Source organism: Phoenix dactylifera, chromosome 8, assembly GCF_051530095.1.
Source record: "Phoenix dactylifera cultivar Ajwa chromosome 8, Ajwa_hap1_PhDact_Kaust_v1.1, whole genome shotgun sequence".
NCBI lineage: Eukaryota > Viridiplantae > Streptophyta > Magnoliopsida > Arecales > Arecaceae > Phoenix > Phoenix dactylifera.
In genome coordinates this window covers 4,980,473-5,008,101 of record NC_143197.1, presented here as the reverse complement: position 1 = coordinate 5,008,101, position 27,629 = coordinate 4,980,473, and the positions used below count along the sequence as shown (strand labels likewise).

General features: G+C 38.7%; 4 protein-coding genes across 5 annotated transcripts; 3 read left to right on the top strand and 1 right to left on the bottom strand.

The window, feature by feature from the left end:
- The first annotated feature begins 2,326 nt into the window (after positions 1–2,326).
- LOC103702125 (expansin-A8) lies at positions 2,327–3,601 on the top strand. Its single transcript, XM_088702485.2, has 3 exons — positions 2,327–2,376; positions 2,479–2,791; positions 2,905–3,601. The coding sequence occupies exons 1-3, from the start codon at positions 2,373–2,375 to the stop codon at positions 3,206–3,208; spliced, it is 621 nt and encodes a 206-aa protein (XP_088558611.1). The 5' UTR covers positions 2,327–2,372; the 3' UTR covers positions 3,209–3,601.
- Positions 3,602–5,661: 2,060 nt separating this feature from the next.
- On the top strand, positions 5,662–10,907 carry LOC103702127 (uncharacterized). Of its 2 annotated transcripts, none has more exons than XM_039124355.3 (7): positions 5,662–6,021; positions 7,735–7,783; positions 7,857–7,959; positions 8,067–8,162; positions 8,303–8,377; positions 8,497–8,566; positions 10,613–10,907. In XM_039124355.3, exons 1-7 carry the CDS (start codon positions 5,677–5,679, stop codon positions 10,727–10,729), a joined length of 855 nt encoding a protein of 284 aa, XP_038980283.2. In that variant the 5' UTR covers positions 5,662–5,676; the 3' UTR covers positions 10,730–10,907. The 2 variants fall into 2 exon arrangements, with proteins under 2 accessions (XP_038980283.2, XP_089780833.1); XM_089924707.1 differs by having other exon boundaries at positions 8,472–8,566.
- A 538-nt stretch (positions 10,908–11,445) lies between these two features.
- Positions 11,446–17,648, bottom strand: LOC103702124 (Reticulon family protein). Its single transcript, XM_008784422.4, has 6 exons — positions 17,457–17,648; positions 17,115–17,281; positions 13,356–13,536; positions 13,074–13,215; positions 12,912–12,981; positions 11,446–12,046 (listed from the first exon to the last, which is right to left on the bottom strand). The coding sequence occupies exons 2-6, from the start codon at positions 17,272–17,274 to the stop codon at positions 11,880–11,882; spliced, it is 720 nt and encodes a 239-aa protein (XP_008782644.1). The 5' UTR covers positions 17,275–17,281; positions 17,457–17,648; the 3' UTR covers positions 11,446–11,879.
- Positions 17,649–20,524: 2,876 nt separating this feature from the next.
- LOC103702123 (UDP-xylose transporter 3-like) lies at positions 20,525–27,133 on the top strand. Its single transcript, XM_008784421.6, has 8 exons — positions 20,525–20,987; positions 21,080–21,235; positions 23,543–23,727; positions 24,338–24,405; positions 24,955–25,087; positions 25,217–25,378; positions 25,464–25,739; positions 26,735–27,133. Exons 2-8 carry the CDS (start codon positions 21,115–21,117, stop codon positions 26,849–26,851), a joined length of 1,062 nt encoding a protein of 353 aa, XP_008782643.1. The 5' UTR covers positions 20,525–20,987; positions 21,080–21,114; the 3' UTR covers positions 26,852–27,133.
- The last annotated feature ends 496 nt before the right edge of the window (positions 27,134–27,629 follow it).

The window sequence follows — 27,629 nt, the reverse complement described above, 5'->3', positions numbered from 1 at the left end:
CATCTTGTACTCTGGTTTAAATACATTATGTCGAAATGTGGTAAAAAAAACTTAGAAATTTTGAAAGTATTAAGCTCATGCATTGTAAACAACGAGGCAATTAATAGATAATTTTAGTTTAGTCCACAGGGAGGCTAATGATCATCACAAATAAACTGCCGCTTTGAGCGGAGATTTTCGTATAGATTAGAAAGCTAAAGTTGGTGGAGTCAATTGGAAAATTTTGTGATCTCCCGTGACTTTATGTTGGGAAGAAGTCTTCGAACCTTGATTGCCAGCGTAACGGGTGGAGAAATGAAGGCGAGATTGTAGTTACACGTCATGCAGCCACTTGTCAAAGTTGACCTGCAACGAGCCAACGAAGCAACTACCATCTATTTAGTGTTCCAACCGACGACTCTCGGCTGCCAACTAAAAAAAAAAAATGGTGCCTCATGTGAACCTCAAACCAACACTGTTGGTGTGGTCCCTCCACATGGACCCATCTTATTTGAAATTAAAAAAAAAAAAAAAAGAATGATAAGGAGAAGAGAAGAAAAAAAATGTGCTATTTTATCGTTGATTTTATCTAAATTTGGCTGAAATTTTAGTATGTTGTTTCCGACATGAAGAGCTACAGATTGAATATTTTGGATTTTGAAAAAACCTTTTCTATTGATTATTTCAATTATCAACATTTGATGAGATCCATTCCCTATTTTGCTGTTTATTGTTGATTTTTCTTTTAAAAAATATTTTAGTTGTGGAATCAAAGATTAAATTTTGTTGATGTTTATGCAACCTCGGGTTGAACTAAAGAAGATCTATTATAATCCTGTTATTTTAAATAGTAAATTTTTTTGGCTGGGCTAGGTCTCATAGCTTTTTACTTCATATTGAAGGATTTTCTACATTAAAAAAATTCTGTTGCCTCCGGTGTGGATTGCTTGATTATTTTATTTGTTAATTTTTTAAGTAAATGGTAGGGATCATGGTTGCTTGATAAGTGATATTCTATTTAATTGCATAAAGGAAAAAAATTGCAGCATCATTATTTTTTTATTATATTTCTCCCAACAAACACCTTGTTGCCGGCCAATTCATGCCACGTTGGATACTTTTTTTTCTGTTCGTGGAAAGCTCTTGTCCTTTCTTTTCTCTCTCTTTTTTAACATGATAGAAACGTTGGAGGAAAACTGAAGCCATAAATTCGTAACTTCCTATCACAAGGATAACATGATAGAAATATCAATAAGAGTTATGGAAGCACTTTGCAATGATATGCGTCTTATAAGTAAATTGAGGATTAAACTACACAATGATTTACACCTCAGTGGATAGTACAGGCGAGCACGCAGCACTACTAGAGATAGTAATCAAAGCAATGCATAACATGAATAATTCATAAAAGATTTGATGAATTATTAGTGAATAATTTGTCAGAGCCTTAGATCATTCAAGAAACGTGGCCGATAGAATGTACATGTTCCTCGAAGGAAAGGATAAGACCATTAAATTAAATTTGGTGCAAGAATGCCAATCATTAGATTAGACCAGTTAACCTACGCCATCTCTCATCATCTAGCATTCTAAGCAAAAATTGCTCACTCTTGTACCATCATCTAGAATCTTTGAGTAACGCAGCTTAAAAAGTGTCATCATCGATTAGAGAAGTCTATAGTATTTCATAAAGTGATGCACAATCCCATATTAGGTGGAGTGGTTGTAATTTTACTTTGTTCACTCAATTTAAATACAATTGCGTGCTTCCAACGATTAATTGGCAAGTAAGTACATGTTCCATTTAACTGTACATTATATAAAGTGATGGCTGAAAGTGATATTACTTTTTTGGAACATACATGCATCCCTCTTCTACATCCATATATTTAGGTAGGATTATGCATGCACATATATCAATCTCATACTTAAAAGAACGGTGGAAAATTGGACTCAGACTGGGAGACGGTGCATGTGCGCGAGGGGCCCAGCATTTGTACTTCACCCGGAACATTTGCATGTGCGCTTTGATTTCTAGGATCGGTGCAATGCGTTTCAAGGCTTTACCCGGGGCCAACGTGAGAGGCAACCAACTTTGTCTCTTTATACAAAGAAGGAGAGGCCATCAACCCCATCTCCTCCTCTACATAAAGGCCTCGCTTCCCCTCCCTTACCTTCACTAACCAAGCAGCAAACACCACAAACTTTTCCTCTCCCGCATTCCCTTGTAGTCCTCTCCAATGGCATCCCCAAAGTGCTCCTTCTCCAGTACTGTCCTCTCCTCCTTCTTCTTCTTCTCTTCCTTGTGCTTCTTTGCATCGCAAGCCTTCGGCGACTCCGGATGGCAGACGGCACACGCCACATTCTACGGCGGTGGCGATGCCTCCGGCACGATGGGTGAGTTAATTTGAACTAAATGCCGGACTTGTCGTACTGCGTTAGGTCGACCTCGCCTCGCCAACTTCTTCTCATTGGTACAAATTGGCTTGGATGTTGCAGGAGGAGCTTGCGGGTATGGCAACCTCTACGGCCAGGGCTATGGGACCAACACTGCGGCCCTCAGCACCGCTCTCTTCAACAACGGGCTCAGCTGCGGCGCGTGCTACGAGATGCGGTGCGCTGATGACAGCCGGTGGTGCCTCCCGGGCTCCATCATCGTCACCGCCACCAACTTCTGTCCCCCCAACAACGCCCTCCCCAACGACAACGGTGGGTGGTGCAACCCCCCCCTGCAGCACTTCGACCTCGCCGAGCCTGCCTTCCTCCAAATTGCCCAATACCGGGCCGGCATCGTCCCCGTCTCCTTCCGCCGGTGAGCATTGCGTAACCAGTCTTCCAAAGAGTCATGTCTCCAAGTCTACGCAGGGACTTTCAATGAGCCGCGCGCGTGATCCTTATGAACTACTACTACTTGATATCTTGCAGGGTCCCCTGTGTGAAGAAGGGAGGGATAAGGTTCACCATCAATGGCCACTCCTACTTCAACTTGGTGCTCATCACCAATGTCGCCGGGTCCGGCGACGTGCATGCGGTGTCGATCAAGGGGTCGAAGACCGGGTGGCAGGCCATGTCGCAAAACTGGGGCCAGAACTGGCAGAGCAATGCATACCTCGACGGTCAGAGCCTCTCCTTCCAGGTCACCACCAGCGACGGAAGGACTGTCACCAGCAACGATGTCGCGCCGGCCGGCTGGCAGTTCGGCCAGACCTTCGAGGGAGGCCAATTCTAGGCCTCGCCGTTCTTATGGGTCTTTAAGGGTTTGGGGTCAGGGAGGGAAGCCTCTCTTGACTCTTGAGGGAGTGTTTGGGCCTAGTTGAAAGCTGAGGTAGCTTTATTAATTAGCACCCGCTGAGAAGGCCCAAGTAGTAAATGTACTAGACAAATAGGGGTTGGGTTTGTTCCTTGTTGGCAATTTAGATTGAATGCCTTGTGGTGAAATTAGGAAATCAAGGCCTTGGGTGTATACCGTAGGAATCCTCCACACAGGATGTGATTGTGTGGAGGTTGGTATATATATAAAGTACAGGGAAGTATGATCGATGTTTGTTTTGTCTTATTTCAAACATAAAATTTGTAACCGATGGTTCTATAATAAGAATAAGAAATATGTTATTTGCACCAATAGCTTGTTTTATTATTATGTTATTATTTTTATTTTCTATGGTCCTTGCGACTAGGACCATAAGCCGAGTTTGATGAGTCTATTTGGCTTCAAGGAAAAAGATCTGAGCTTTAACCTGACCCGTTTGCACAACGGCGTCGTTCGAATTTGGTGTTCTGGTTAGGTGATGATTGGGTCTGAAATTTATGATTCATAAATTAGGGGGCACAAATTTCAGATTTATGTTGGTGTGAAATCTGGGAGGTTTGAGTTGGACATGAGTCTACCAAGCCTTCTGCTCTCCAAGCAAGATGCAGTGATAGGGTTTAGGGAAACTAGCAGGTCGCTTTTAGTTTTACCTATGCATCCAAATATGGCTAGCTCCGAAACGGTTTGGTAATTGAGTTTTTTCAACGTAGGGTTGAGAGGGATCTAATTAAGCACCACATTCTTTTAAAATCATGTGAAATAAGTACGATCAAACATAAGGTTTATATTAGTGTTTTATCCTCAAACAATCCAAAACTCACATTTTTTAAGGTCATATAGTTTTGCGTGAAGAAATTCCCTGTATTTGGACAATAAGGGATGCCCTTCTCTTCCCCTTGTTATCAATTCCTTTTATATTAAACGGGGTCACATTTATCTGACTAAACCAATGTAACTGTTAAAATCATTGAGGAGTTGGTACCAATAACTTGAGTTTGAGTTCCGCTCTCAACTTGATTTTTCTCAGGCTTCATCCTAAATTTCAAAAAACTAAAAAGTAAAAAAGTTTAGCTAAATTATTCCATGCAAGGGAAATTGGTAGGTAATGTATGGCTGAAGCAAAGACATTCTTGAGATAAGATGGCCTTAATAACAATGCACCAAATTTGCTTCTTATTGAGCCAAAGAGTTGCCAACTAATTTAAAAGGGTCATCATGATTGTCGGAATCAAATGTTTGGACTAGATTCGTGTGTGATAAAATCTTGTTCTATTATCTTATAGTTGACCAAAATGACAAAGATACCGAAATGCAATTAAGCTTTGTTTACACAGCAAATGTTTAAAAAATAAATAAAGAAATAAAGTGTTAACCAGAACTCTGAACTTGCCAAGTTGCTCCTCCTTCACGGTTTAATATCTTTATTGTACAAATACCTGATTTAAGGCTCACCCTTCTTAAAATAAATTTAAGAAATTCACTCCAATTACCTAACACAAATAGATCAACCATCAAAAGATGCTAATCCTGTACATGGTATATGGCCCTGTCCATATTTTTCCCAGAAATTCTATTTCATATAGTGGCACAAACAGATCGGCACATTTCAATACCTCATAACTTTATCATTGGTGCTGCTTGCACTTGGCGGATGACAATCATTTACAAAGAAAGAAGTAGATGAGCAAACCATCCTCGCAAGAATGCATCCAAGCACAACATTGAGCATATTTTCTTGCTCCTATGCAACTTGATGTCTTCCAGCTACGGGTGTTTTTTTGGTCAAGTCACTGAAACAGTCAAAAAGACATTTAAAATTTATTTGGTTCGCAGAAAAAAAATTTATATTATTAAAATATATTTTTTGAAAAAACTAATATTTGAATATATTATATATGAAAAAGTGATTTTGGCATATTTTATTGATCATACAAAAGTGGGATAAGAAGCATACTTTATAAAGCTATATTTATATTTGGTTAAAGATTTTTTTAAAAAAAATCTAAAATATTTTTTATATCCTTAATAACCGATTACAAGAAAAGTAAAAAAACAACGCGCCTTACTAGTGTTTAAAGGTATTTCTTGAAAAAAAATTATATATCTTGATTCTCAAACTATGGAAAAATGAGTTTTTTCTATCCCACAAAAATTTCTATTTCGTATGAGAGATGATAAATGTAAAAACTATTTTTTCAATTCTCTAACCAGATGTGAGGCATTTGTATTGACACTTTTTTTCGTTCTCCTCCCCCGAGCCAAATGCGCCCTCGGGTGCACCAATTGGACGCTGAGATGGCTCCTCATACAAATTATCATAATCCAGCGGTGATCAGACAGCGACATAACGCGCTCCACTACTGCGCTTCTTAGTTTGACGTACGGACATGATCAGTTCCTTTTTACTGTTGTTTTGCAAGGGCGTCGAATCCTCGGAGCTCTCCCGGGCCGAAGCCGTCGAAGCCATTCGCCCTAGAGAGCGTCGATCCCTCAAAACCCGAAGAACATCTCTGATCGCCGCCCGGATGGAAGACGCCGCCGCTGGGAGCCCCGCTTTTCCGGCCTCGGCCGACGGCGCCGCTGCCGCCGGAGGAACCAGGGATAGGGTTTCGACCGCCGCGGGCGGTGGGCTGGGAGGGGGCGACTGCTTCGGGCTTTCTCCGTCGAGCGTCCTCAAGCTCCAGAAGGGGGACATCACCACGTGGTTCGTCGACGGATCGACCGACGCGATCGTGAGCTCGCGAAACCCTTCTCTCTTTGGTCTGTAGTGGTTGGAATTGGGATTTTTGGTAAATTGTCTCGTATCGAGTAGAAATTACTTCTTGATCTAATGATGACTGCCCGAGCCTTCCAAAATTTCGCTAAGTTTCTTCTTTAGCTCTTTCTTTTCCAAAATCAAGAGTCAGCTGTTTTAATAATTAAAAGCGCCCGATTTTTCTTGGTGAACGTGTTAGAAGCTGGTTAATATTGATGATTAGGTATGTGTTTTCCTGCCCCGCTCTAAGGCAGGTACCAGTTCAGTGTAGCGGGCATTTCAGTGGACACTTATGTTAGTTTGTTTATTTGGTCTCCTCAGATTCTCAGTGAAACGAGAAATTGATTCGAAGCTGGTGGTGCCAAAGGGTTGTGTTATTCGCGTTGAGTCATGATATTAAGATATGACAATGATGAAACAGAATAGTTCATAAATTGTTTCTTAACAAGCATTATGTTCCAAATCTATAAATTAGAGGCCAAAACTGGGGCAATGCTCTTAATATCACATGTGTTGATGTTGACCTAACCAAATCTATGCACATTGATGACTGATGAGTTCAAAGCCAGACCTGCATGTTATTTAACAGACTTGATTAATGACTCAAGACGACGATATATGTGGTTTTTAAAGCTAATCAACCTAACAAATATACAGATGGTATTGCATTGGTAGGTACTAAAATTTTACTCGATGGCTATTAACATTCAGCCATCCTAGTATGGATGTAACTGTGCATGTTCATTGAAGTTAAGCATTGCATTTGAACTCCTTGCATACATACATGCATATACATACACACATATGTGTGTGTGTGGTGTGTTGGGGGGGGGGGGGGGGGGCGCATGTATCTATCTATCTATCTATATATATATATATAGATATAACGTGCATGCGCGCATGTGTGCTATCTATCTATCTATCTATCTATCTATCTATCTATCTATCTATATATATATATATATATATATATATATATATATATAGGGGGGGGGGCACGTGCATGTGTGCTATCTATATATATATATATATATATATATATATATATATATATATATATATATATATATATATATATATATATGTATGTATGTACATGTACATAGTATGTGCATGTATGTGCATACATATACATACATACATACATACATACATACACACACACACACACACACACACACACACATATATATATATGTGTGTGTGTGTGTGTGTATGTATGTATGTGTGTGTGTGTGTGTATTTCTATGTATCTATATATATCTATATGTATATATAGTAGAGGCAGATTGTTTACACATAAATCATATATTGGCATGAAAACTATTGTGGTCTACAGAGAACCAGTGATACAAGTTGTTTATTCTATTAAACAATTCAGAGGAGGTTTGAGTCTTCTTATCAGTGAACTAAGTTGGTACCAGCTGTCTAAAGCATCAGAAAGATAAAGTAAGATGCAGAGGCACATAATAGATCTACCTGATTCGCTTGCACTGCATGAAATCTCAAAATCCACCTTAATTTGGTGATAGTAGTGCTGTAATTTCATGTTGGATGTTAAAGGACTTCCCTTCACTTCTTTAGTGGTAGAAATGGCATTATCATTTACTTTATTACTTCCACATTTGTTGCCTCCCCCCTTGTTCTGAGCGGGTTGCCATGACAGATGGTAATGGAACTTGTTTTGCAGGTAAATGCAGCTAATGAACAAATGCTTGGAGGCGGTGGTGTTGATGGAGGTAACTGATCAGAATTTTCTCTTCTTAAACATTATTAAGTTATTTTTTCTGAGCTTGCTATCCCCTGTCTCAGTCATACATAGAGCTGCTGGCCCAGAACTTCGAGAGGCATGTTCAAAAGTTCCAGAGGTCCGGCATGGAGTTCGCTGTCCCACTGGTGAAGCTAGAATAACGCTGTAAGTATCTCTAATTAGACTTTAATTATTTTCTTGGGGCATTCTAATCCTATATAGGTACTTGTCGCAAGGATCATGTAGTATATTAAGTCATTGAAATTGTGCAGAGCTTTTCGGCTTCCTGTGTCTCATGTAATACACACTGTTGGCCCCATTTATGATGTTGACAAGCAGCCTGAGGTTTCCTTGGGGAATGCATACAGGTAAACCCCCATACCCCAAGCCCCCCCCCCCCCCCCCCTCTCTTTCGTCCTGTCACTTCTTCTTAGGTCCAAACATGAGATGATATGTGGAGGACATCATAGTAAGTTCTACAAGCTTTGTTTCTTTTTTCTGATTGCAGAAACAGCTTGAGGTGTGCTAAAGAGAACAACATTCAGTATATTGCTTTTCCAGCCATATCATGCGGTGTTTATGGGTATATAGTGACTAAGCTTCATATATTGCTTGAGAAATTGTAATTGATCATTTCTAACATCATATTTTCATTTCTTCCAACATTGTGGCTTCAGTTTCTCTTGCACACCTTTTTCACAGATATCCTTACAAAGAAGCTTCCAGAATAGCTGTATCTACAGCAAAAGAGTTCTCAGGTGACTTCAAAGAGGTAACATATGTTTGTAACCTTTCCTGGTACAGCATCATATTTTCTAATTTATATTTGTTTTCATTGCAAATAATCATTTTGACATCCATATTTCCAAAGTTCATTAATTATCGTTTTTCGCTTCATGACCGGAAAGAGTATAGCCTTCCAATCAATGACCTGGGATATGATATATATGCTCATGCTTTAAGGAGGTGGGTAATCTAATAATACATTATCGGGATGGACAAAACCCGTAAGTGTGATTCTTAAAGTCAAATAAGGACAAATAAGCAGCAAATCTCAGAAAGAAAACATTCATAGATTTCATAGGACAATGTCATTTGGGATCCTAAATGCACATCCTTTTATTTTGTTTCATAATAATTAAAAAAAGAAACTCTTCCTGTGCAGATTTTTGTAATAGCTACTAGTATGAACTCATGACCCTTATAATACCACAGTAATTACCATGTTACCACCACTATGGACCTCTCTTTTTCCCTCAATATAGGTCTGCACCATGCTTGCACCATCACCTGTCTGTTGCTACCTAACCCTACCCTTCTACCACTGTCATATAAGCTTCATTCAGCTGCCATCCTCGTCGGTGTGGGCACTCCATTGCAACTTAGGCATGTTCCATTGGTATTATTACCATGGGTATTCTCACTGTTGGTAACTTTGTAACATTTGTATAGGTGATAGTCTCTTGTATGAACTGAGTTCCTATGGAAGCTATATAAACATCTAGGAACTCCTTTTCGACATTAGGTTTTTTTTTTCTAATATGCATTTATGTGCAACTAAACATATTCGAACGATCTGAAACATGGGACGACAATTTTGATCTTCAGTATTTGATCAAGCCATTTTTATTCTAAATTAGTCTTTTTGTGAGAAAATTTTCTGTGTTGGCAATTTTTTTTTTTTTTTGCTTGTGTTGTGATTTTCTTAAACCGTAGTAAAAATGAAGAAGGATTGGAGAAGTTGTGATTGTAGAGTATGGTCAGGAGATTTCTGTTCTGCATAATGCCTCTAGAAGATGTGAAAAGGATCATGTCACTTGAAAGAGTAGATGTTCCAACACTCTTTCCTTTATTACTAAACTCGACCATGAGAAACCTGGAGACACTTTAAGGATTTAGAGCAGGAAGTGTTATGTTTCCTCTGTTGGATCTTCTTTCTATTGTCCGAGAAGCAAAGCTAAGAAAATCTTGAAAACCCCTCATAGTTCTCAATGATCTGACAATGACCTTTCTTATTCTGGCCTAGTGATGGTTACATTTAGATCTCCCTCTACTGATATCTCCACTCTTCCTTTGTGGATTAAGCAGCAAAAGAAATCGTATTCAGGTTTATGCACCAGAATATCACCTAAGCCAAGTTCTTAAACCTTAACAGGAACTTATTGCAGAGGTTCTGAAATTTATGAAAAATGTCTTAAATTTCTCAAGGACAGAAGGCTGCTTTGAACTCAGTAACTAGGGTACAACAATAAGAAGTGACTACAAGAAGGAAGTATAGTTAGTCAGGGAACCTGAACTGTGAGTATCATCAGCAATAAATAGTTGGTATTAGATACCATCTTTTTATTAATATTCCTACTGTTGATAAACTTCTTGCTTGCTAGCTCCTCATGAATGAAGCTAGTTTGGAAGACCAGCTTACAGATAATCGTGTTGGTGATCTACCATACAATTCTTTTGGACCAGTGAGGAACTGATGCATTCGTTTTTCCTCCATCAAGTGTTTTTAGTTGACATATTCTTGTCACCTGACATGACCAGAAATGATATCAAAGTTGACAGGTCTTGAAAATGTTGGAATAAGGCTTGCTGCTGGTTGTAAAACTCTGCTCATCCTTCTGTGTTTTTTGTCCCTTCCGAGTTTTTGTTTGTACCATTCCTGACCTTGTTGCAATGCAAAAGGGTCTATTGTTATTGATCTTAACAACTTCAAATAAGGTGCATTGAAATGATACCGCTTGTTTGTCCTAGTAGATGATACTAAATACATAAATGCAGCTGATTGAATGTGAACATAACTTGCATCATTTTGCTGCAGGTGCATTTTGTTTTATTTTCAGATGATCTTTACAAGGTTTGGCTCGAGAGTGCTCGTGAGCTACTTGAGGAGTTTTGCATGCAAGAACCACTTCTCCTTGATACTTGCAAACCTTGAAGATACAAGATCCAAAGCGAGAGTAGGCTTGAGGTTAAACCATGAAGAACCACTTCTCCTAGATACCAATAGTTGTGTGTATGAGGCCTAGTGGTTGAAGGACTTTGTCATTAACCTAGTAACTCGTATCTTGTGATTTAATTGACCTTCAAAGATGCAAACATGATTTTGCTGTGGATTTGTTGGGATGTTTTCCAAACAGGGCCAGGTGGTGAGCTGAAGAACAGACCAAACCAGCAGGAAGCAGTATGCTTCATGCTTCTTTTTGGGACGTGGAAATATTGCAAGATATATCAAACGCTACTAGGATTCATAAACGTGCTTTCCTTGTGTATTGATCATAGACAGTCAGCGGCGTGGGCACATGTTGGAAGTGTATTTGTTGGCGGAGCAGTAACGTACTGTTTTCAAATTTTGCTTTATATAGGCCATGGGATGCTTAACGCCGGCCTCCATCCAAAATGGGGATGCATATCAATAAAAGATCATCTGGCCTGAGCATGATAACCGAATATCTTCCTAGTAATTGGCTTCTACAAGATAAGCATTACGTATGCATGATGAACTTGCAATGCCTCACTGGCAGCTGTCACAGGCGTTTCTGGAAATAAAATTTACACGTGGATCGCCAACATGATCTGGTCTGCATGTCAAGCGCTTCGGGGGTTTCAGATCCCCTTCAAGCTTCATTCTGAATGATGGCATTTCCATCTGTATATCCTGAAACTTTATAGGTGAAGCACTTTTTAACATGTTCAAGAAGAGGGATTTGAATGTTGTCATACATCGGAAGCATGCAATATACACAAGAGAGCATACTTTGTGTCTCTCAATATTGGCTTCATGAAAAGAGAGCATACTCTCTGTCTCTCAATATTGGCTTCATGAAAACATCCAGAGGGTTTCGCAAAGAATTCACCTATGCGTTCTCTCTTTAAGTGCAGATCCCATTATTTGTCAATCCCAGAGAATTTGAATGGGTTATGAAATTGTTAACAAATTTCAAAGATGCCTTTGAACAAAACTTGCAGCCTCACTTGCTGTAATTTAACATAATTTACATAGCAGGATACACAGCAACCTCAAACAACTTAGTTCAGTAGTTAAGCAGCAAATTCTGCACTCAAAATAATCTTTCCTTTCAGAGAATTTATGCATCTTTATTCTTGGAAAAGCGTCTTGGTAGTCTACGTATCACATTTTCATCCACCACCCTGTAATGCTTGGTAAATTTCTGGCGGACCAACCAAGCACATTTATCCACATGCACATCGTATTTATTGTACAAGGCTGGTATTGTGATCGACACAATGGTCCCTGTCATCCATGACAATTTCATTTCAGCACAATGAAGGGTAAAGGAATTCAGAATTCAATACAGAATTTCAAGAACATCTGAAATGATTTGTGCATGAAAGCCTGAAAGGGTATGTGAGGCTTACATCTTAAGCCAGTTCAAATTTATTAACACCCCCCCCCCCCCCCTCTCTCTCTAAAAACACACACCCACACCCTGATGCGGTGCCACTGCCAACACCTGAGTTTTGAACCCTGGACCTCTCCCAAGTGGAGAGGGATGCCAACCAGCTGAACTAAGGTTTGTTGGTTGTATGTTCAAAGTCTTGAGAAACCCAAATGCTCAACCATCAACTACCACTAGCATATTCATTGATTACTAAACATTCCACTAAAACCTACCTACATAATAACCAAACATCCATAAATGCATTAATCAAGGTTTTTGTGCTTAGTCTGATTCCATGACCTTGAAGTTTCACTGATCCACATAAGCAAGAAACTAATGTAGACTTCCATTTGGTAGTGATAACATGAATGAGATGCACAACTTTGTTGTCATATAAGATAGAGATGTGCTGCTTGATTAGAATACATTAAAGAAACAATTACTTATCAAAAAGTAAGAAACTTGCAGCGTGCATGACCAAATTAAAAGTTAAAAAAAAATGTCGAGTTTTTGAGCAGGCAATGAATAGATTTTCAAGAAAAGAGCATACGGGCCCCATGAGCATGCAGATACATGCAGGAGAAGAAGAGAGAAAGAGAGAGGAGGGGGGAGGGGGGGTGGATGTTTATTTGGCGACTTGTGTTAAATTTAGCACTGAATGATGACTGTAGCATGTCATATAGCAATTTCAACTGGCAAGGTAAAAGAGGAACATACCTATATATGCAAGAGTGAAAAATGAGAAGAAACTACCAACAACAGACAAAAGCCAAAGGAAGACCACCACCTGTCAGAAATAGAATGTTTTGCTAAGACTTGAAGTTTGATGGCACAGAGAATATCTAGACTCCAAATATCGAAGGGTTGATCATCACTGACCTGAAAAAAGAGCCTGAAGTCTTTGCCAAGAGTAATATCATGCGCCATCATCAGCATATTGTTCACTTTAACTCGAAATGAAGCAGCAGCGTTATTAACCATCTCTTCTGATAGAACCAATTCTGGCAATGGTTGAAGTTGTCTGCTCATAAATATTCACCATGAAGCATCTCAAAAACTTTAGCTCAATAAAAGAGAATATTAAAAAAACTGAAATCATGACGGTTAGCATGTTGATCTGATGGCAGGCAAAATAAAATATAGAAGGAATAATCAGCTTACTTATTTAAATAAACAGCACTGTTAGCCCGAATAAACTGAATCACAATCAAAAGAAGCAATATGTCTGAGCAGATTGTCAGGAATGACAGTCCAGATCTCTCAAATAAAAGCCATGCCACAGTAGCAACAACAATGACCCCAACTGAAATCCATTGGCGTTTCCACAATATAACATCGGCAGCTAAGAAAAGGAACAATCAGAGGTTATGTCATAAGGAACAAATCAGTAACAAAATAAATAAATTATTTAAAATCCACACAAGTTTATAAAACTATGAAAAAACTCTAGTGAAATCCTTGTAAGCGCATCACGGGGACATTTTCAAGCTAAGACAGAGTATGATTTAAAAGATTATTATACCAGAGAGATAGGACCAAACAGATCTACTGTATTGATATTTAAGTTAGAAACCAACCCCTCACCTGTATTAAATTCATAACAAATTTTAGATTTTGAAACCATGCCATATAGGGAATTAGAGTCAGTCCATCCACACTAATTTCATGCCTTCTGAAATTGTTTACATCAAAAAGCTCATAATTCCTCATGCAGCATAATTACTAATAAGAAATCACAAACAGTTCAAAAAGAACCTGAGATGTATCAAGTCACACTTTTTTGAGGAATGTATGGTACCATACTAAATGTTCATAGATTAACATATCTAACTACAAGCCTTATCAAGGCAGTTCAAGTATCAAGCTTTGCACTCATTCTATCTGACTTTCTGTTTGTAAGTTCATGACCTCCATCAGGTCGCAAGACTCTTATATCCCAAAAAAAATATATATATATATATATATAGTGTCAATTTTAAATAACAACTAACAAACCATGTTGGCAATGGGCATCCAAAAGGGCAAAGTGAATGTCTTCAAATTGGTCATCTAACTAGTTCAATCCAGAAAATCAGTGTTGTAGTTTATGGAAGCATGTATCAGGCTTTAACTTCCAGGAACGGCGTTTAATGGCGTACAAATTGTAGCCATTGTATATGTCAGAATATTCCTGTGCATATGCCAGAGAATGTGACATTCATTAGAACGGCAAGGTCTCCAGAGTTGACGGATTTACATTAGAGATAGCAGCACTGACTGCAAACAGTCACAGTTGAGCTATGGTGCTAGAGAATGCTATCAGTTTTCCCAACAACAGCCCCCTCTTCACTTTAGGAGGCAAAACTCCAGTGGTGGCTGCGAGGAGGGATTTTTTGCAAACTAAAGCAATTCCATAGCTCCCCTGAAAATTCAAAAACAAAACTCCTTCATCTAGCTTTGATCCTTTTGGTAGAATCATCTCTGCCGGCTTGGTTGATCTGTCTTCTCCTTCCACCCAAAGTCACAAACAAAGAGCTAACTATAATATCTATGTTTCAAATGGCTCGAAAGCATGACTAATCAGCTATCAGTATGCATTGCAATACAATAATCTTATGCAGTAGAGAAGCCTATTAAATCTGGAACCATCTACATTGCACCAATTTAGATGTCAAGTTAGTTTCTCAAAATTGAGAATGTTTCATCACAGTCTCCAAAGTTGATGCCACCAAAGGCTGGTAGACCCAATACCAACAGGTGTGTCAACTAGCGATCGGTACAGTATGATACGGTCCATAACATACTGAACTACAATGTACAGGAACCACTAAAAGAGAGAGAGAGGAGAGGGCCAAAGAGGTAGGAGAGGGGGGAGAGGAAGGAGAGGGAGGGGGGAGAGAGAGGGAGGGGGTGCCCACCTGAAGGCATGGACCGATCCTAGTCGATTTCCCAAGTCCAACAGCCGTGGCCAGAAAAGGATGGAGAGTGGGAGAAGGGCTGAAAGGTGGAGGGCATCGATGGAGAGAGGCGAGGATATTTTTTCGAAGGGTCTACACAGAGGAGAGGGAGACGAGGGGAGAGAGAGAGAGGCTGGAGGAGGAGGCGAAGGGGCCGAAGGAGTTTGAAAGGGTTTCAAGGACAGGAGGGGGGGCGATCGTGATCCAGCATGCGAGGGGGCAGCCTATTTAATTGCATAACCTGGCTTGAGCTTCTCTCAAACCAGGAGGGGGGCTTTTGGTAGGGGTTCAGCCTGTTTACCCAAGCCAATAGGGCTTTTGGTAAGGGGTTCAGCCTGCTTCGAATTGCTTGGTTTGGGGTAGTACGACCAACCTTGATGCCACCCATCTTATTGGTGCCAGGTTCCAAGGCATATTGGCTCTGCATAGGAAAGGAATTAGCAAGCAAAGCTGGAATATGAATTGGTGTTCAAGAGACCTCTATTATTGTATAAGTATAGCGTAATAACTTCCACTCACACCGTGAAATTGGCGTATCCATAAACTCTTGCGAATATCGGACAAAAGGACAGAATTATGAGGCATAGGGATAGACTTGTGAGCCATGACTTTCAAAAAGCAAACACTAACCATTCTGCAAATGATAGTTAATCCAACAACTATTTGTTAAATACTTAATCAACAAAGAAACTGTCGAATGCTATTTCATCTAATTTGATGATTTAGTAGAGTTGTACTAATATTAGAAATTTCCTCAAAAGTGGCTAGAGGATTTGTTATTTGCAAATGAGTGTTATAGATTTGAAAACTTTGAACAAGTTTTGGCTCCAAAACATCGACTACAGCGGATGCAAACTCTTGAAAACAACACAATGCTATTACCACAAGAAGAAGGGTAGGCAATCCAGAGGTAGGTAGTACATTATATGGTTGATCCATATTTTTTAGTCACTATTGCATAAGGAGAGAAAACTCAACAAACTCCAAATATACGAGGCTAAAAAAGATGGCAAGAAAATGGAGAACCCCATGATTTTAATCATTTCATTCCATCTCTCATGCCTAAGAAACCAGCCATTCAACTTCATAACTCTAGCAGATTTTGGAAGGCCATTCTTCAACGCGAGTTTAAACTGAATGATTCCTGCAACCCAACAAGGAATCTATAACAACCTAGAATCTCACCCAAAAAATCTAGCCAAAAGATGTTCTTTGGGTTCCTTGGCCTATATAATTATCTAAGATTTACCTAGTGCATAGCTGATGTGGGATTAAATACACACCCACACTAGCACCCTAGCATCCTCGCTGCTAAGGTCCAAATTCATTCTAATCCAATCATAAATATCATAAACCCAATCACAAAATCCAATTATAAACTCCATGATTAGCCTATGATCAACTAAATAAATCAGTGCTGCAATATCCCCTAGTCCAAATAGGCCATGTGCCAGGTCCGCTCTGATATCATTGATAATAATCTAGGATCTCACCCAAACAGACTAGCCAAAAAGTGTTGATTAGATTCCTTGGCTCAGTATAAATACCCAAGATCTGTCCACTGCATAGCCGATGTGGGACCAAATGCACACCTACATAAAAGTCTGTATAGTTCTGTCCAGAACCAAAAATACCAAGGAATCAACTGTGTCCCAGATCGTGCGTTAACCCATGCTATCAGTAAACATAATGAACTTAAATCTAGATTCCCGCATCTGATAACCCTAAGAGATTCATCAGTTCCCATCAGTCAGAATGTTTTCTAGGAAACAAGGAACCATCATTTCATGCGTCGAACAGACCAATTAGCTTCAAGACCCTCGCTTCTGTAAGTGTCAAACACGCTCTACATAATTTCCTTAACTTCCTACTTCAAGAACAACCTTCATGCCCCCCCCCCCCCCCGGCGCGCGCGCGCGCGCGAAGACACGCAAAAAAAAAAAAAAAAAATCCAAACATGTGATGAAATTCTGGAATGAATTACCTTTGCCGCCCCCAATTATCTGGTGAATCGACCGTTGGCGATCGAACAAGCGATACCCACCACCGGCGGTCGCCGATGAAGCGCACTGATCCAGAGACCGCTCCTTCCTTGAATCTACCCCAATCTCTCCATTTGAGAGATCCTGGGAACTGCTATCCATCAAAACCCTAAACCCCAACCATACCGACCAAATTAAAAGAGGAAACAAGAAACATGCTGCTTTCTAGGGGAGAAAATCCTAGAAAGCAAAAACGGTAACGGAATTCTGGATGCAATCGAGCCAAATTGGAAAATTTTAGCTTCAATTATGAGAGAAGGAGAGGTATCTGAGAGGGAACTAACCTTTGAGCGAATCTATTAAGAGCGTTTTGCAGCGAGGGACAGGAGACAATTGGAGGGATTCCTCCCCTGAAAAGAACCCTAAAAATCCTTTTCTTTTTCGATCGAAAGAAGCTTTAGATGGAATATATGACTCTCCTATTTTCCTGGTCGCCCAGTCTGCCTTGAGGGCCTCGACGCTGGAAGTGGAACAGTGGAATTATTCGTTGAAGCATTCCCCGGTGCTTTAAACGGCTTGGGGTCCGTGAATTTGGGTCGGAGCGCTTTGGAGTCGAGTCAAATCTGGCTTCGGGCACGTGCCATGCAAGGCCAAGCTTGAACGGTTGTGCTCTCGTGATGGCAATCTCGGTTTCCAATCTCTATTTCTACCGAACTTTTGGAAAAGTATTGACGGATGTGATCCATTAATCAAATAGCATTAGACAATTATGGGAACTTTGTTTGCCTTAGCATCATTTCCTCTTTTTTTTCGGCTCATTTATTGCATTTTTCTTATCGGTTCTAATTTCCAACTCTAACCTATTCAGAGGCAATTGAATGATCAATCCACTAAATTTGCAATCCCAATTGACTGCCCAATCAGTTTTATTTGAAGAAAATAATATTATTCTATGTACAGCATCAAAAGCATTGATTAAATCAATGATTTATTTGAATCCTTAAAAGCTTCTCTGAATCGATTAGTTTTTAAACTAATAAATCTGAAATTGGATAATAAGTTGTGTGATTACGGCTTGATCTCATAATTCTCTTCCTCTATCCTCGATACAGTTCCTCCTTTATCTTTTTCTCAGCTTAATAAGCATGACGATAACGGTGTTAGACTATATACATGCTTCTCCCTCCCTCCTCTTCTCAATTAGTCTAATTTTGATGTCTTGACCCCAAGTACTTATGGAGGTAAGAAGAAAAATCTTGAATCCTCCATTCGAATCCGCACTCTCAATCACCAAAAGACCCTAGTTAACCGTTTTGTCTAACATTTAAGGGTCATCAGGCATTTCTCGTATCGGAGCCTAATGGAGGAACTGGAGGTTACATACACCAATTCTCCATTCATGGTTTCTATTAGCTTACCTTGGTATCGCAACTTAATTAGCTTTTAGTTTGGAATTATAATGAGTAACCAAAATTATTAGAGAAGTGTTGAAACATTCAATTTTTTTTCCGGATGTGCAATTTCATTGATAACGAATTAATAATGAATATACCTATCAGGTTTAGATCATCTTGATAATAAAAGTTTTTGCAAATGCCATTTCCAAATCTAAATCTACCATAAGGGTGCCGAGTCTAATCTGGCTCATACTAAGTATCAATCGAGACCTACCCCTTGTAATAATCTAGGACCTCATCCAAATGGCTAGCCGGAAGGTATTATTTGGGTTACTTGAATATGTATAAGTACCCAAGATCTACCAAACGAATAACCGATGTAAGACCAAACACATGCTGGTACGGATCCTCACATACTCCCCCATTCAAGCCCTGATGTCTTCGTCAGGCTAAAGGTTCAAATTGTTTCAAATGTAAACACAAACGCCACGATCAGCTCGTGGTCAGCCCCAATGGATCCGTGATGCAGTGTTCCTTCGTCCACATAGGTTATAGGCCGGATCCGCTCTGATACTATTTGTAATAACTTAGGATCTCATCCATAATGACTAGCCGGAAGATATTATTTGGGTTCCTTGAACATGTATAAATATTTAAGATTTATCCAGTGAATGACCGGTATAGGATTAAACACATACCGGCATGAATCCCCGCACCCCTATTTAGCTGTTACGTGTCAAACCCAAATTCTAAAGCTGTCGGGAGGATGCAAAGTATAACCGGACTCGTATGAGAAAGCAAACAAGAGTCAGCGGACCCACTTGTACCTTATCTGCTAGTTCCAACGAAAATTCAAGATTGTGTTCTCTAGTTTTTCCTGCAATCCATGTTCTAACACCAATGATGTCTATAAATCCATGGACTGTATAGGAATTTCAATATGTGTGCGTGAAATTGAAATCTCGTAGAGGCCCATAATTATAATAAAACTCTCGAAATCAGTGTTTGCAAGTTAGAAAACGCATGCCACTGAAAGTCTAGCTACGATCTTACAATGGTCTTTGAATTAAAAGTTACAATCATACAAGAATTCCTGGATTCCGCTAGACCACATGCCACGTTACCAAAGAAATCAAATATTACCCTAGGATGAGGGGTGCAAATGGGTTGGATCAAGTTGGGTCATGAGTGACCCCCGGCCCAATCCGATTTTTTTGTTTGGGTTCTAATTTTGGACCCAGATCCGATTTAATAGAAGATCGGATCGGGTCGGATCGGATCAACCGCTACAATTTTTGACTTAACGGGTTATTCGGATCAGGTTGGGTCTATATATAATCCAGACCCAACCCAAAAAATTCGGATTGAGTTCGAGTCTGGGTTTGATCCAGTTCAGGTTCGGGGCAGATTTGGTTCTAGTCAACCCATCTATAGCTTCAGAACTTGTTTTTGTACCCCACGAGTCTAAATAATTTTACAGATTCGGATCAGATCGGGTCGTAGGATTGAAAACTCTAAATTATCCAAATTTCAAATAGGTTGGATTAGGTGAAGCCTTCAATCCGAAAAATAAAACAATTCAATTTTAAGATCCAACCAGTCTCTATGGGTCTTCCAAACCGGATCGAGCCAGATCTAAGTGGATCGGGTTAGGTTACAGGTTAACCGATTCATTTGCAGCTTTACTTGGATCGTGGTCCATCAACGATTTCCAATCGGCAATTACAGCGCGTGAATTAAACCATAAGAGTGCCGCCAGCTCAGCATTTAGCAGGAATGATACCACTAATCAAACACCCGCCTTTTTGTCAACCTCCTACCAACCGTTTGATGCCCGCGGTGGGTGCACCTAAAGCTGGCACTCGCTCATTCCCTCCCCGTTATTTTGGGACCTTAATCTTCCATTAGCACCCATGAACACCACACCACAGAATGATCTCCCAATCAGGCCGGGGCCCACGTCTCATCCTCTCAAGACTGGCAGTGGTAACTAAATGGGTTTCTTTTATCTACTCGACAGCATCATATATTACTTAAAAAATCCGCCACGCCTTTACCTAATTTCCGTTGGTTATTTTTAAATTCCCTTTTTTTTTCTCACCTCGTCGAACCCTGCCGTCGCCGGCGATGAAAAGGAAGCGTATATTATTTTTAAAACAGACATAGTCACCAATAAAGAAAAAGACCAAAAAGGGACCAACGTGATCACTTCGTTCCACTGATCGTTCGAGCTGCTATTCGCCTGAGGTTTCTTCGACGCACAGAGAGAGAGAGAGAGAGAGAGAGAGAGAGAGAGAGAGAGAGAGACTTCCATATAAATAGAAGTCAATTCTCCCATCCGAGGGAGAAAAGGGGGAAATTTCGCCGCGTCCTCTCCCTTCGTTTCTATCTCTGATCAGATCTGAAGTTTCGAAAGTTTTTTATTCAGTTAATTTTAGCTGAATTACTCTTCGAGGCGTGGCGGCTGAGCTGAATGAGGTGAATTTTGCTGTTAATTGTCATCAATTTTGTTGTTGTTTTCGGATTAGATTTTATTTTGGGGAGTTTGATCTGATGGTGGGGAGGGCCAGATCTTGGAGCTGAGAGGGGATTCGTTGGAGTGGAGATGGGCGAGGATGCGCGGTTCCAGTTGGGGACCGTTGGCGCGCTGAGCCTGTCGGTGGTCTCGTCGGTGTCGATTGTGATCTGTAACAAAGCGCTCATCAGCTCCCTTGGCTTCACATTTGGTGAGAGATCTAACGATTTGCACTTTGGTTTTGTAATTTTTGCTGTTAGTAAAAGAAACTGAAGGACTTTCAGTTGGGTTCGACCTTGGCTTTTGTTTGTAAAGAATGTCAGATTTTACAGTGACTGCATGTTTAGTATAGTTTTTGGTGATTCAGCGGAATTGATTGGGTTTTAATTGTTTCTTGCAAATTTTGTCAGATAGCATGCGGACATCTGTAGAGACTTATTGGTGGCTTTTTTGGTCGTTTGCTGCATTGTGGTTCTAGTTGTCTCCCTAAAAAAATCAATTTTAGTTTAAAAGTTTTTTTTTTTGGGATTCACTAGAAGAATGCTTTTCCAACTTTCCAACTCTTGACATCTAGTGAGGGTCTTTGTTTGGTTTAGAATTGAAGGAATTTGATGGATCTGAACATATGAAAAGTTGGAATCTTCTGGCCATTGGTCGGTGACCGATTATGGGAGGAAGATGTAATTATGGAGTTGAAAAGTATCAGCTGCATAAATTCAGGATGATGTAAGTTTCCCTATTGACGAGATAGCTGGTTTTACATCTGAATAACAGATGAAACGTCCCAAGCTTGCTGAAGATTGAAAGGCTTCAAAGGTTTGTTAATAATCATTTGATAACTGAAGACAACAATGTATAATATCAAATGAGAAGGAAGGATGTCTGTACATGGCATGCTTTCTATGTGGATGTGTGGGACACTTCTGTTGCACTCTTCCTACTTGTTAACTAACTAAAATTATGGCATAAAGAGGGAAATGTGGGAATGACAAATGGGAAGTGCAAGAGATCTCGTATGCAAATGCATAAGGAGATGTGGCCATGTGGGGAAGAAGCTGGATTATTCATTGGACTGAAAAAGGGCTTTGAACAGGATGTGAATCATGAAATCCAAGGTTATTCTTAACATTGTTGTTTGTTCCATATGACACCACGTATTAGCCCTTGACAATTGAGAATTTTACAGATCTTGGTTCTTTAATCCATAGAGGAATAAGATTAGCCAAGCCATATACTATAGGTCTGTTTTGGAAGGAAAGATAAGATGACAGTAAAGATACTGCTACATAGTACTTACATTTTTAATATCTTATTAAAAAATATATGCACAGATCGGTGCCTTTGAACTTATATGCATGTTACTTTCAAGCACTTGCACAAGTAGTAAGACATAAATTCAAACTTTGTTTTCCATGTAATGAAAACAGGCATGAAGTTAGAACATAATATTCTACTCATAGAATTATAGATATGGATATGGATATCGATATCGATATCAATATGGCTATGGATATAGATATAGACATATCAATACAGATATAGATATATCGATACAGATCCAGATATATCAACATACAAATATAGATATAGATATATCAATATAGAATATCGAATATCGATATCAATATAAAGGCATACATTTGCAAAAAAAAATCGACAATATTCTCACAGAGGATTATAGTGCTGAAGGCAATGAGGCCCTAAAAGGCTATTAATTTTCTATGAAACTCAGTAACATGTATATTGGAAGACAAGTTTTTTTGTTGCTTAATACATAGGAATATGTAACATTCTTTAGTAATTCAGGAATGTTGAGGAGCAGTAAAAACTGTAGTCAGCCCCAGTCTGGTAGACCAAAGCAAAATTGATTGTGGCAGATGAACTTGAACATAAACCCCAAGCCAATGAGATTTAGAATTTTAAAGCATTGCAGTATTCTAATAGTTATTTTTATGTTGAGTACTAGGGTAGGTCATGAGAAATTAGTATGAGAAGGAAATGCAAGCGTTGTTGAATGGGCAGCACTTGATTGGAATGCTGAATTACATAACCTAGTCTGTGAGGATCTCAGTGTCTATTTGCATGCATTAATGATTTAAACATGTTCACTCCTGAAGGGTAATGCAAGTAAACATTTCCTTTCCTTGAATGTAGTATTTCATTTCTCAAGCTTTAACCTGATCATTGAAATTATGATTTGATATTCAAAACCAAACTCATCTCCCCTGCTTTGTTACCTTGTGGTAGCACTCAAAGAAGAAAAAAAGCAAAAAGAAAAGAAAAAGAAACACCACAGGAAGTCTGCAATGTATAGTTTGACCAAATTGGATTTCTGCTTTGTGTGGTTATTCTTTTGTTGTTACTCTTTGCCTTTAAGAAGTTTGGAGGCATAAATTTGACTGCTTTATGTATAATTACAAATTGAATGTTTTACAGATGGCAAAGCTTGCATTTTTTATCACTAGATATAGCTGGTATGGTTGAAAATTATGATTTGCTTACCCCTGCCTATTTGCAGCCACCACTCTGACAAGTTGGCATCTCCTGGTCACATTCTGTTCCCTTCATGTGGCATTATTGATGAAACTATTTGAGCACAAACCTTTTGATGCAAGGCTGGTAATGGGCTTTGGAGTACTTAATGGAATCTCTATTGGGCTATTAAACTTAAGCTTGGGTTTCAATTCTGTCGGTTTTTATCAGGTACATGTTGTCTTCTTTTTTCTTGACTGAATAATGTATTTTAAGTAATATTACTTTGAATGAATACATCATGCGTCTTAGCCTGTTGCATAAGACAATATATCAACAGCAATATCTTGATGCAATATTATTACTTGATGCCGTCATCATTTTATTCTATTTATTCTGATACGAACACAATATTAACCATACTACATATTGCTTCATCTACTGTTCTTGGTATTTAAAAATTGCCAATGTTATTGGGCACAATATTTCTGTTCCTTATTGGGAAGATGCCATTATGGAAGCACGATAATTTACAATTCCCTGTAACTTATATATATTGTTATATTCTTTAACTGTTCATGTGCATTTACTGCTGGCCAAGGGAAATGGTGCTTTAATATTGCCAGTCCTCAACGTTTATTAAAATACAGAAATTTCATACTGGTCCCTTGGTTTATGCTTAGCTACCTTGCTTTTTCCCCATCTTATGCTGTATAAATTATATGTGCTGCTTCTGGCTGTAACCCCTGTTATGTCTTCGTTATAATACTATTGAAACTTGAATTTTTTTTCTTATAATTTGATTCATTGGTTGGCTTCTAACTTGTCTTTTTCACTCCAGATGACAAAGTTGGCAATCATTCCTTGCACTGTTTTACTGGAAACTCTTTTTCTCATGAAGAAGTTCAGGTCTGTTTCAACATCTATTGACACCAAAGTTACACAGTAATATACAGTAAATACTGTTCAATGAACTTAATGAATTAATTGAACTCTGTCTTATTATTTCAAGCTAATGGATTACATCCACATTCAAATCTTTAAGCAACATAAAACCTTCATGCTGATTAGTATTGGTTATACATATAGGGAAAGCCCTAAAGAGCATATGCAGTCTTTGAGCCCTAAAGTGAACTTTTACTTTTGTTGTTATGGGAATGATAAAATAGTAACTTGTTAAGTGTTAGTTAATGATCAGTTGAAATAAACTCGCATTTAAATGCACCAAACATATATTAAGTTTGTGTAAAAACTTGTGATAGATCATTCAGAGATTTCTTTTGCAATGAATCACATAAGTTTTTCCCATTCTGTTTGTCTAACTATAACCAACCTCAAAATGTGTACTTGATAGGACCTTTGGAGCAAGAACTTATGTTGTCCGATTCATGTATGAATCTTGATCTTTATGAAATGTTTGTGATTTATTTGATTAATATATTATCCTTGTTATTGCAGTAGGAAAATCCAGCTCTCACTTGCTATCCTTCTTTTGGGTGTTGGAATTGCGACTGTCACAGATCTGCAGCTCAATGTTCTGGGATCTGTACTATCTCTGCTTGCAGTTGTTACAACTTGCATCGCTCAAATTGTATCCTTCAGTAATAACATTGACTAGATTTCTTATTGGGTCATCTTAACATGAAAACTTAATATTGTAGTTTTCGCTGTTGAATCATGGTGTTGGTACTTGTCATAGGCCTTAACCAGTTCTTCTCAGATGACCAACACTATTCAGAAGAAGTTTAAGGTGTCTTCCACACAACTTTTGTACCAATCTTGTCCTTATCAAGCATTGACTCTGTTTGTCGTTGGTCCATTTCTTGATGGTCTTTTGACAAACCAAAATGTTTTTGCTTTCAAGTATACACCTCAAGTTCTGGTAAGTATTTATCACAGAATGTGGCAAAGTATCTCTTTGTCGTATAATATTGTTTTCTATTTTTATAGTTCTTTTTTTGTTGCAGATTTTCATTGTGCTGTCATGCCTAATATCAGTCTCTGTGAACTTCAGTACATTTCTAGTAATTGGAAAGACATCACCTGTCACCTATCAAGTCTTGGGCCATCTGAAAACTTGCCTTGTCCTGGTTTTTGGTTATGTTTTACTTCATGATCCATTTAGCTGGAGAAACATATTTGGAATTCTAGTTGCATTAGTTGGGATGATCTTGTATTCTTATTTCTTTACAATTGAGAGCCAGCAAAAAGCTAGTGAAGCATCTGCTGCTCAGATATCAGAGGTACTACTGACTTTTAATATATCCTCCATGTTGCATCACTTTCCAGATTTTTGACTGCTTGGATATGTGCTTTGATCATCATGGACATTTTAGTAGAATTTGGCTTCATTTCCTTGGTCATAATTTATCCTTCATGCTCACATTATTTTATCTTTAATGCTTATCAAGGAGCTAGGTAATATTTAGATACATTATTGTAAAGTCAGGCACATTTTATTATGCTGCTTAAAGATTGTTATGAGTATACATGTACTGGTAAGATTTATTTATGCGTGGAAAATGAGAATCTTTGAGTATCGGCATATGCTGAAGTAATAATTTTGAGGAGATAAAAACATGGCAGTATAGTAATAAGGATGTTATATCATTCAAAACTAATATAGAGAAACATGATGGACCAGCAGTAATATTGTGATATCTGAAAACAAATCAGTCATTTTTCAGATGCTAGTTCATCTCTATTATCAGGGCTAGAGAACAGTTGCTGTGCCATGTCTGAACGGTATATAGCTTTATTAATAGCAGCATTTTGTTGCCAGTTCAAATCCAACCACTTCATGATGATTCCATGGTATTTGCCCAATTTATGAAATTCATCGCCCATTTCCGTTCCAAAGGTTGCTTCTATGATTGTGTTTAGCTACTGCCTCTGGCATATAATTAGTCCATCATAGTGGCTGATGCTAAAACTGAGATTTGGAAAGATTGAAGAGGGGGGGGGGGGGGGGGGGGGGGGGGGGTATAAATAAATTGAATAGATGCATGACACTTTTTTTCTGCAAATATCCTTAATGCTTTAATTGTATGAGGAGTGTTAATTCAAGTGAAGTCAGACGATCAGGACATTATGGCATACTCAATGATTGGATATCCTTAATGCTTTAAAGACTTTGTCTTTAACTAGATTTTGCTATTTCTCTGGATCTCTTCTTAATCTGAAACATGATACCTCATCATATTTACTCGATACTAATTTATTTTTTCTCCTATTTCAGGTAAAAGAAAGTGAGTCTGATCCTTTACTCACTGTTGAAAATGGACCTGCTGTAGCAACAGATGCTGCCGCTACAAAAGCCCCAGTGTGGAGCTCAGACAAAGATTTGCGTGCGTGAAATATGCCCTGTTCTACAACATCATACATGGATCTAAACTTACGGGATGCCATTATATTATATGGGTTAGAAGATGTGACCCACCTGCTTGTACATTCAAATCATTTTTACAAAACCAGTACTTGAGAACTGAAAGGATCAAACGCGTTTTCCTATGTATTTTCCCCTGCTTTTATAAGTTAACAGTAAAGAATTTAATTCTTGTCATGGGTACTGCCCCAAAATTGTGATTTTAAATCCAGACTTTTCACTTTTTACAATAAAAGCAAAAGCTCTTCTTCATGCCTCTTATTTCCAATCAAATCATTTTGACAAATCCAGTATACCTGAGAACTGAAAGAATCTGTGCATTCTCTTCCTGTGCTCTTGAAAGTTAACAGCAAAGAATCCTGATTCTGGATCTTGAGGAATTCTTCCCACATTTTGATTTTAATTCCAGACCTTTGTCTGGCACATTTAGCCAGTATTCCTTGTATCCTAGCCTCATAAATCCTAAATGTTCACTTTCCCTAATTTATAGAAATGCAAATCTCTTATTTGTAGCGGTAGTCCTGTTTATTGTCCGCTTGTACAAGTAATTCTTTTTCCAATTAACTTACGATTATTATGTTTCCCAACAAATCAAATAAAACTATTTATGTCTAAAAGTTCCTCTCAGTTCATCAACAAAAAAAAAGTTTATAAAACTGCAAATTCTGATATATATATATATATATATATATATATATATATATATATATATATATACACACGTATACACACGTATATACGTACACGT

What these genes read in the sequence shown, in the direction of transcription:
- LOC103702125 (XM_088702485.2), top strand. An exon ending in GTCCCCGTCTCCTTCCGCCG is followed by an intron (nt 2,792 to 2,904) that starts GTGAGCATTGCG and finishes GATATCTTGCAG; the next exon opens with GGTCCCCTGTGTGAAGAAGG.
- LOC103702127 (XM_039124355.3), top strand. Translation starts at nt 5,677, where the DNA reads ATGATCAGTTCCTTTTTACTGTTGTTTTGCAAGGGCGTCGAATCCTCG. An exon ending in ACGGATCGACCGACGCGATC is followed by an intron (nt 6,022 to 7,734) that starts GTGAGCTCGCGA and finishes CTTGTTTTGCAG; the next exon opens with GTAAATGCAGCTAATGAACA. An exon ending in ATATCATGCGGTGTTTATGG is followed by an intron (nt 8,378 to 8,496) that starts GTATATAGTGAC and finishes CCTTTTTCACAG; the next exon opens with ATATCCTTACAAAGAAGCTT.
- LOC103702124 (XM_008784422.4), bottom strand. Translation starts at nt 17,274, where the DNA reads ATGGATAGCAGTTCCCAGGATCTCTCAAATGGAGAGATTGGGGTAGAT. An exon ending in GATAATTGGGGGCGGCAAAG is followed by an intron (nt 13,537 to 17,114) that starts GTAATTCATTCC and finishes TCCTTTTCTTAG; the next exon opens with CTGCCGATGTTATATTGTGG. An exon ending in TTTCACTCTTGCATATATAG is followed by an intron (nt 12,047 to 12,911) that starts GTATGTTCCTCT and finishes CATGGATGACAG; the next exon opens with GGACCATTGTGTCGATCACA.
- LOC103702123 (XM_008784421.6), top strand. Translation starts at nt 21,115, where the DNA reads ATGGGCGAGGATGCGCGGTTCCAGTTGGGGACCGTTGGCGCGCTGAGC. An exon ending in TTTCTCATGAAGAAGTTCAG is followed by an intron (nt 24,406 to 24,954) that starts GTCTGTTTCAAC and finishes TTGTTATTGCAG; the next exon opens with TAGGAAAATCCAGCTCTCAC. An exon ending in CTGCTGCTCAGATATCAGAG is followed by an intron (nt 25,740 to 26,734) that starts GTACTACTGACT and finishes CTCCTATTTCAG; the next exon opens with GTAAAAGAAAGTGAGTCTGA.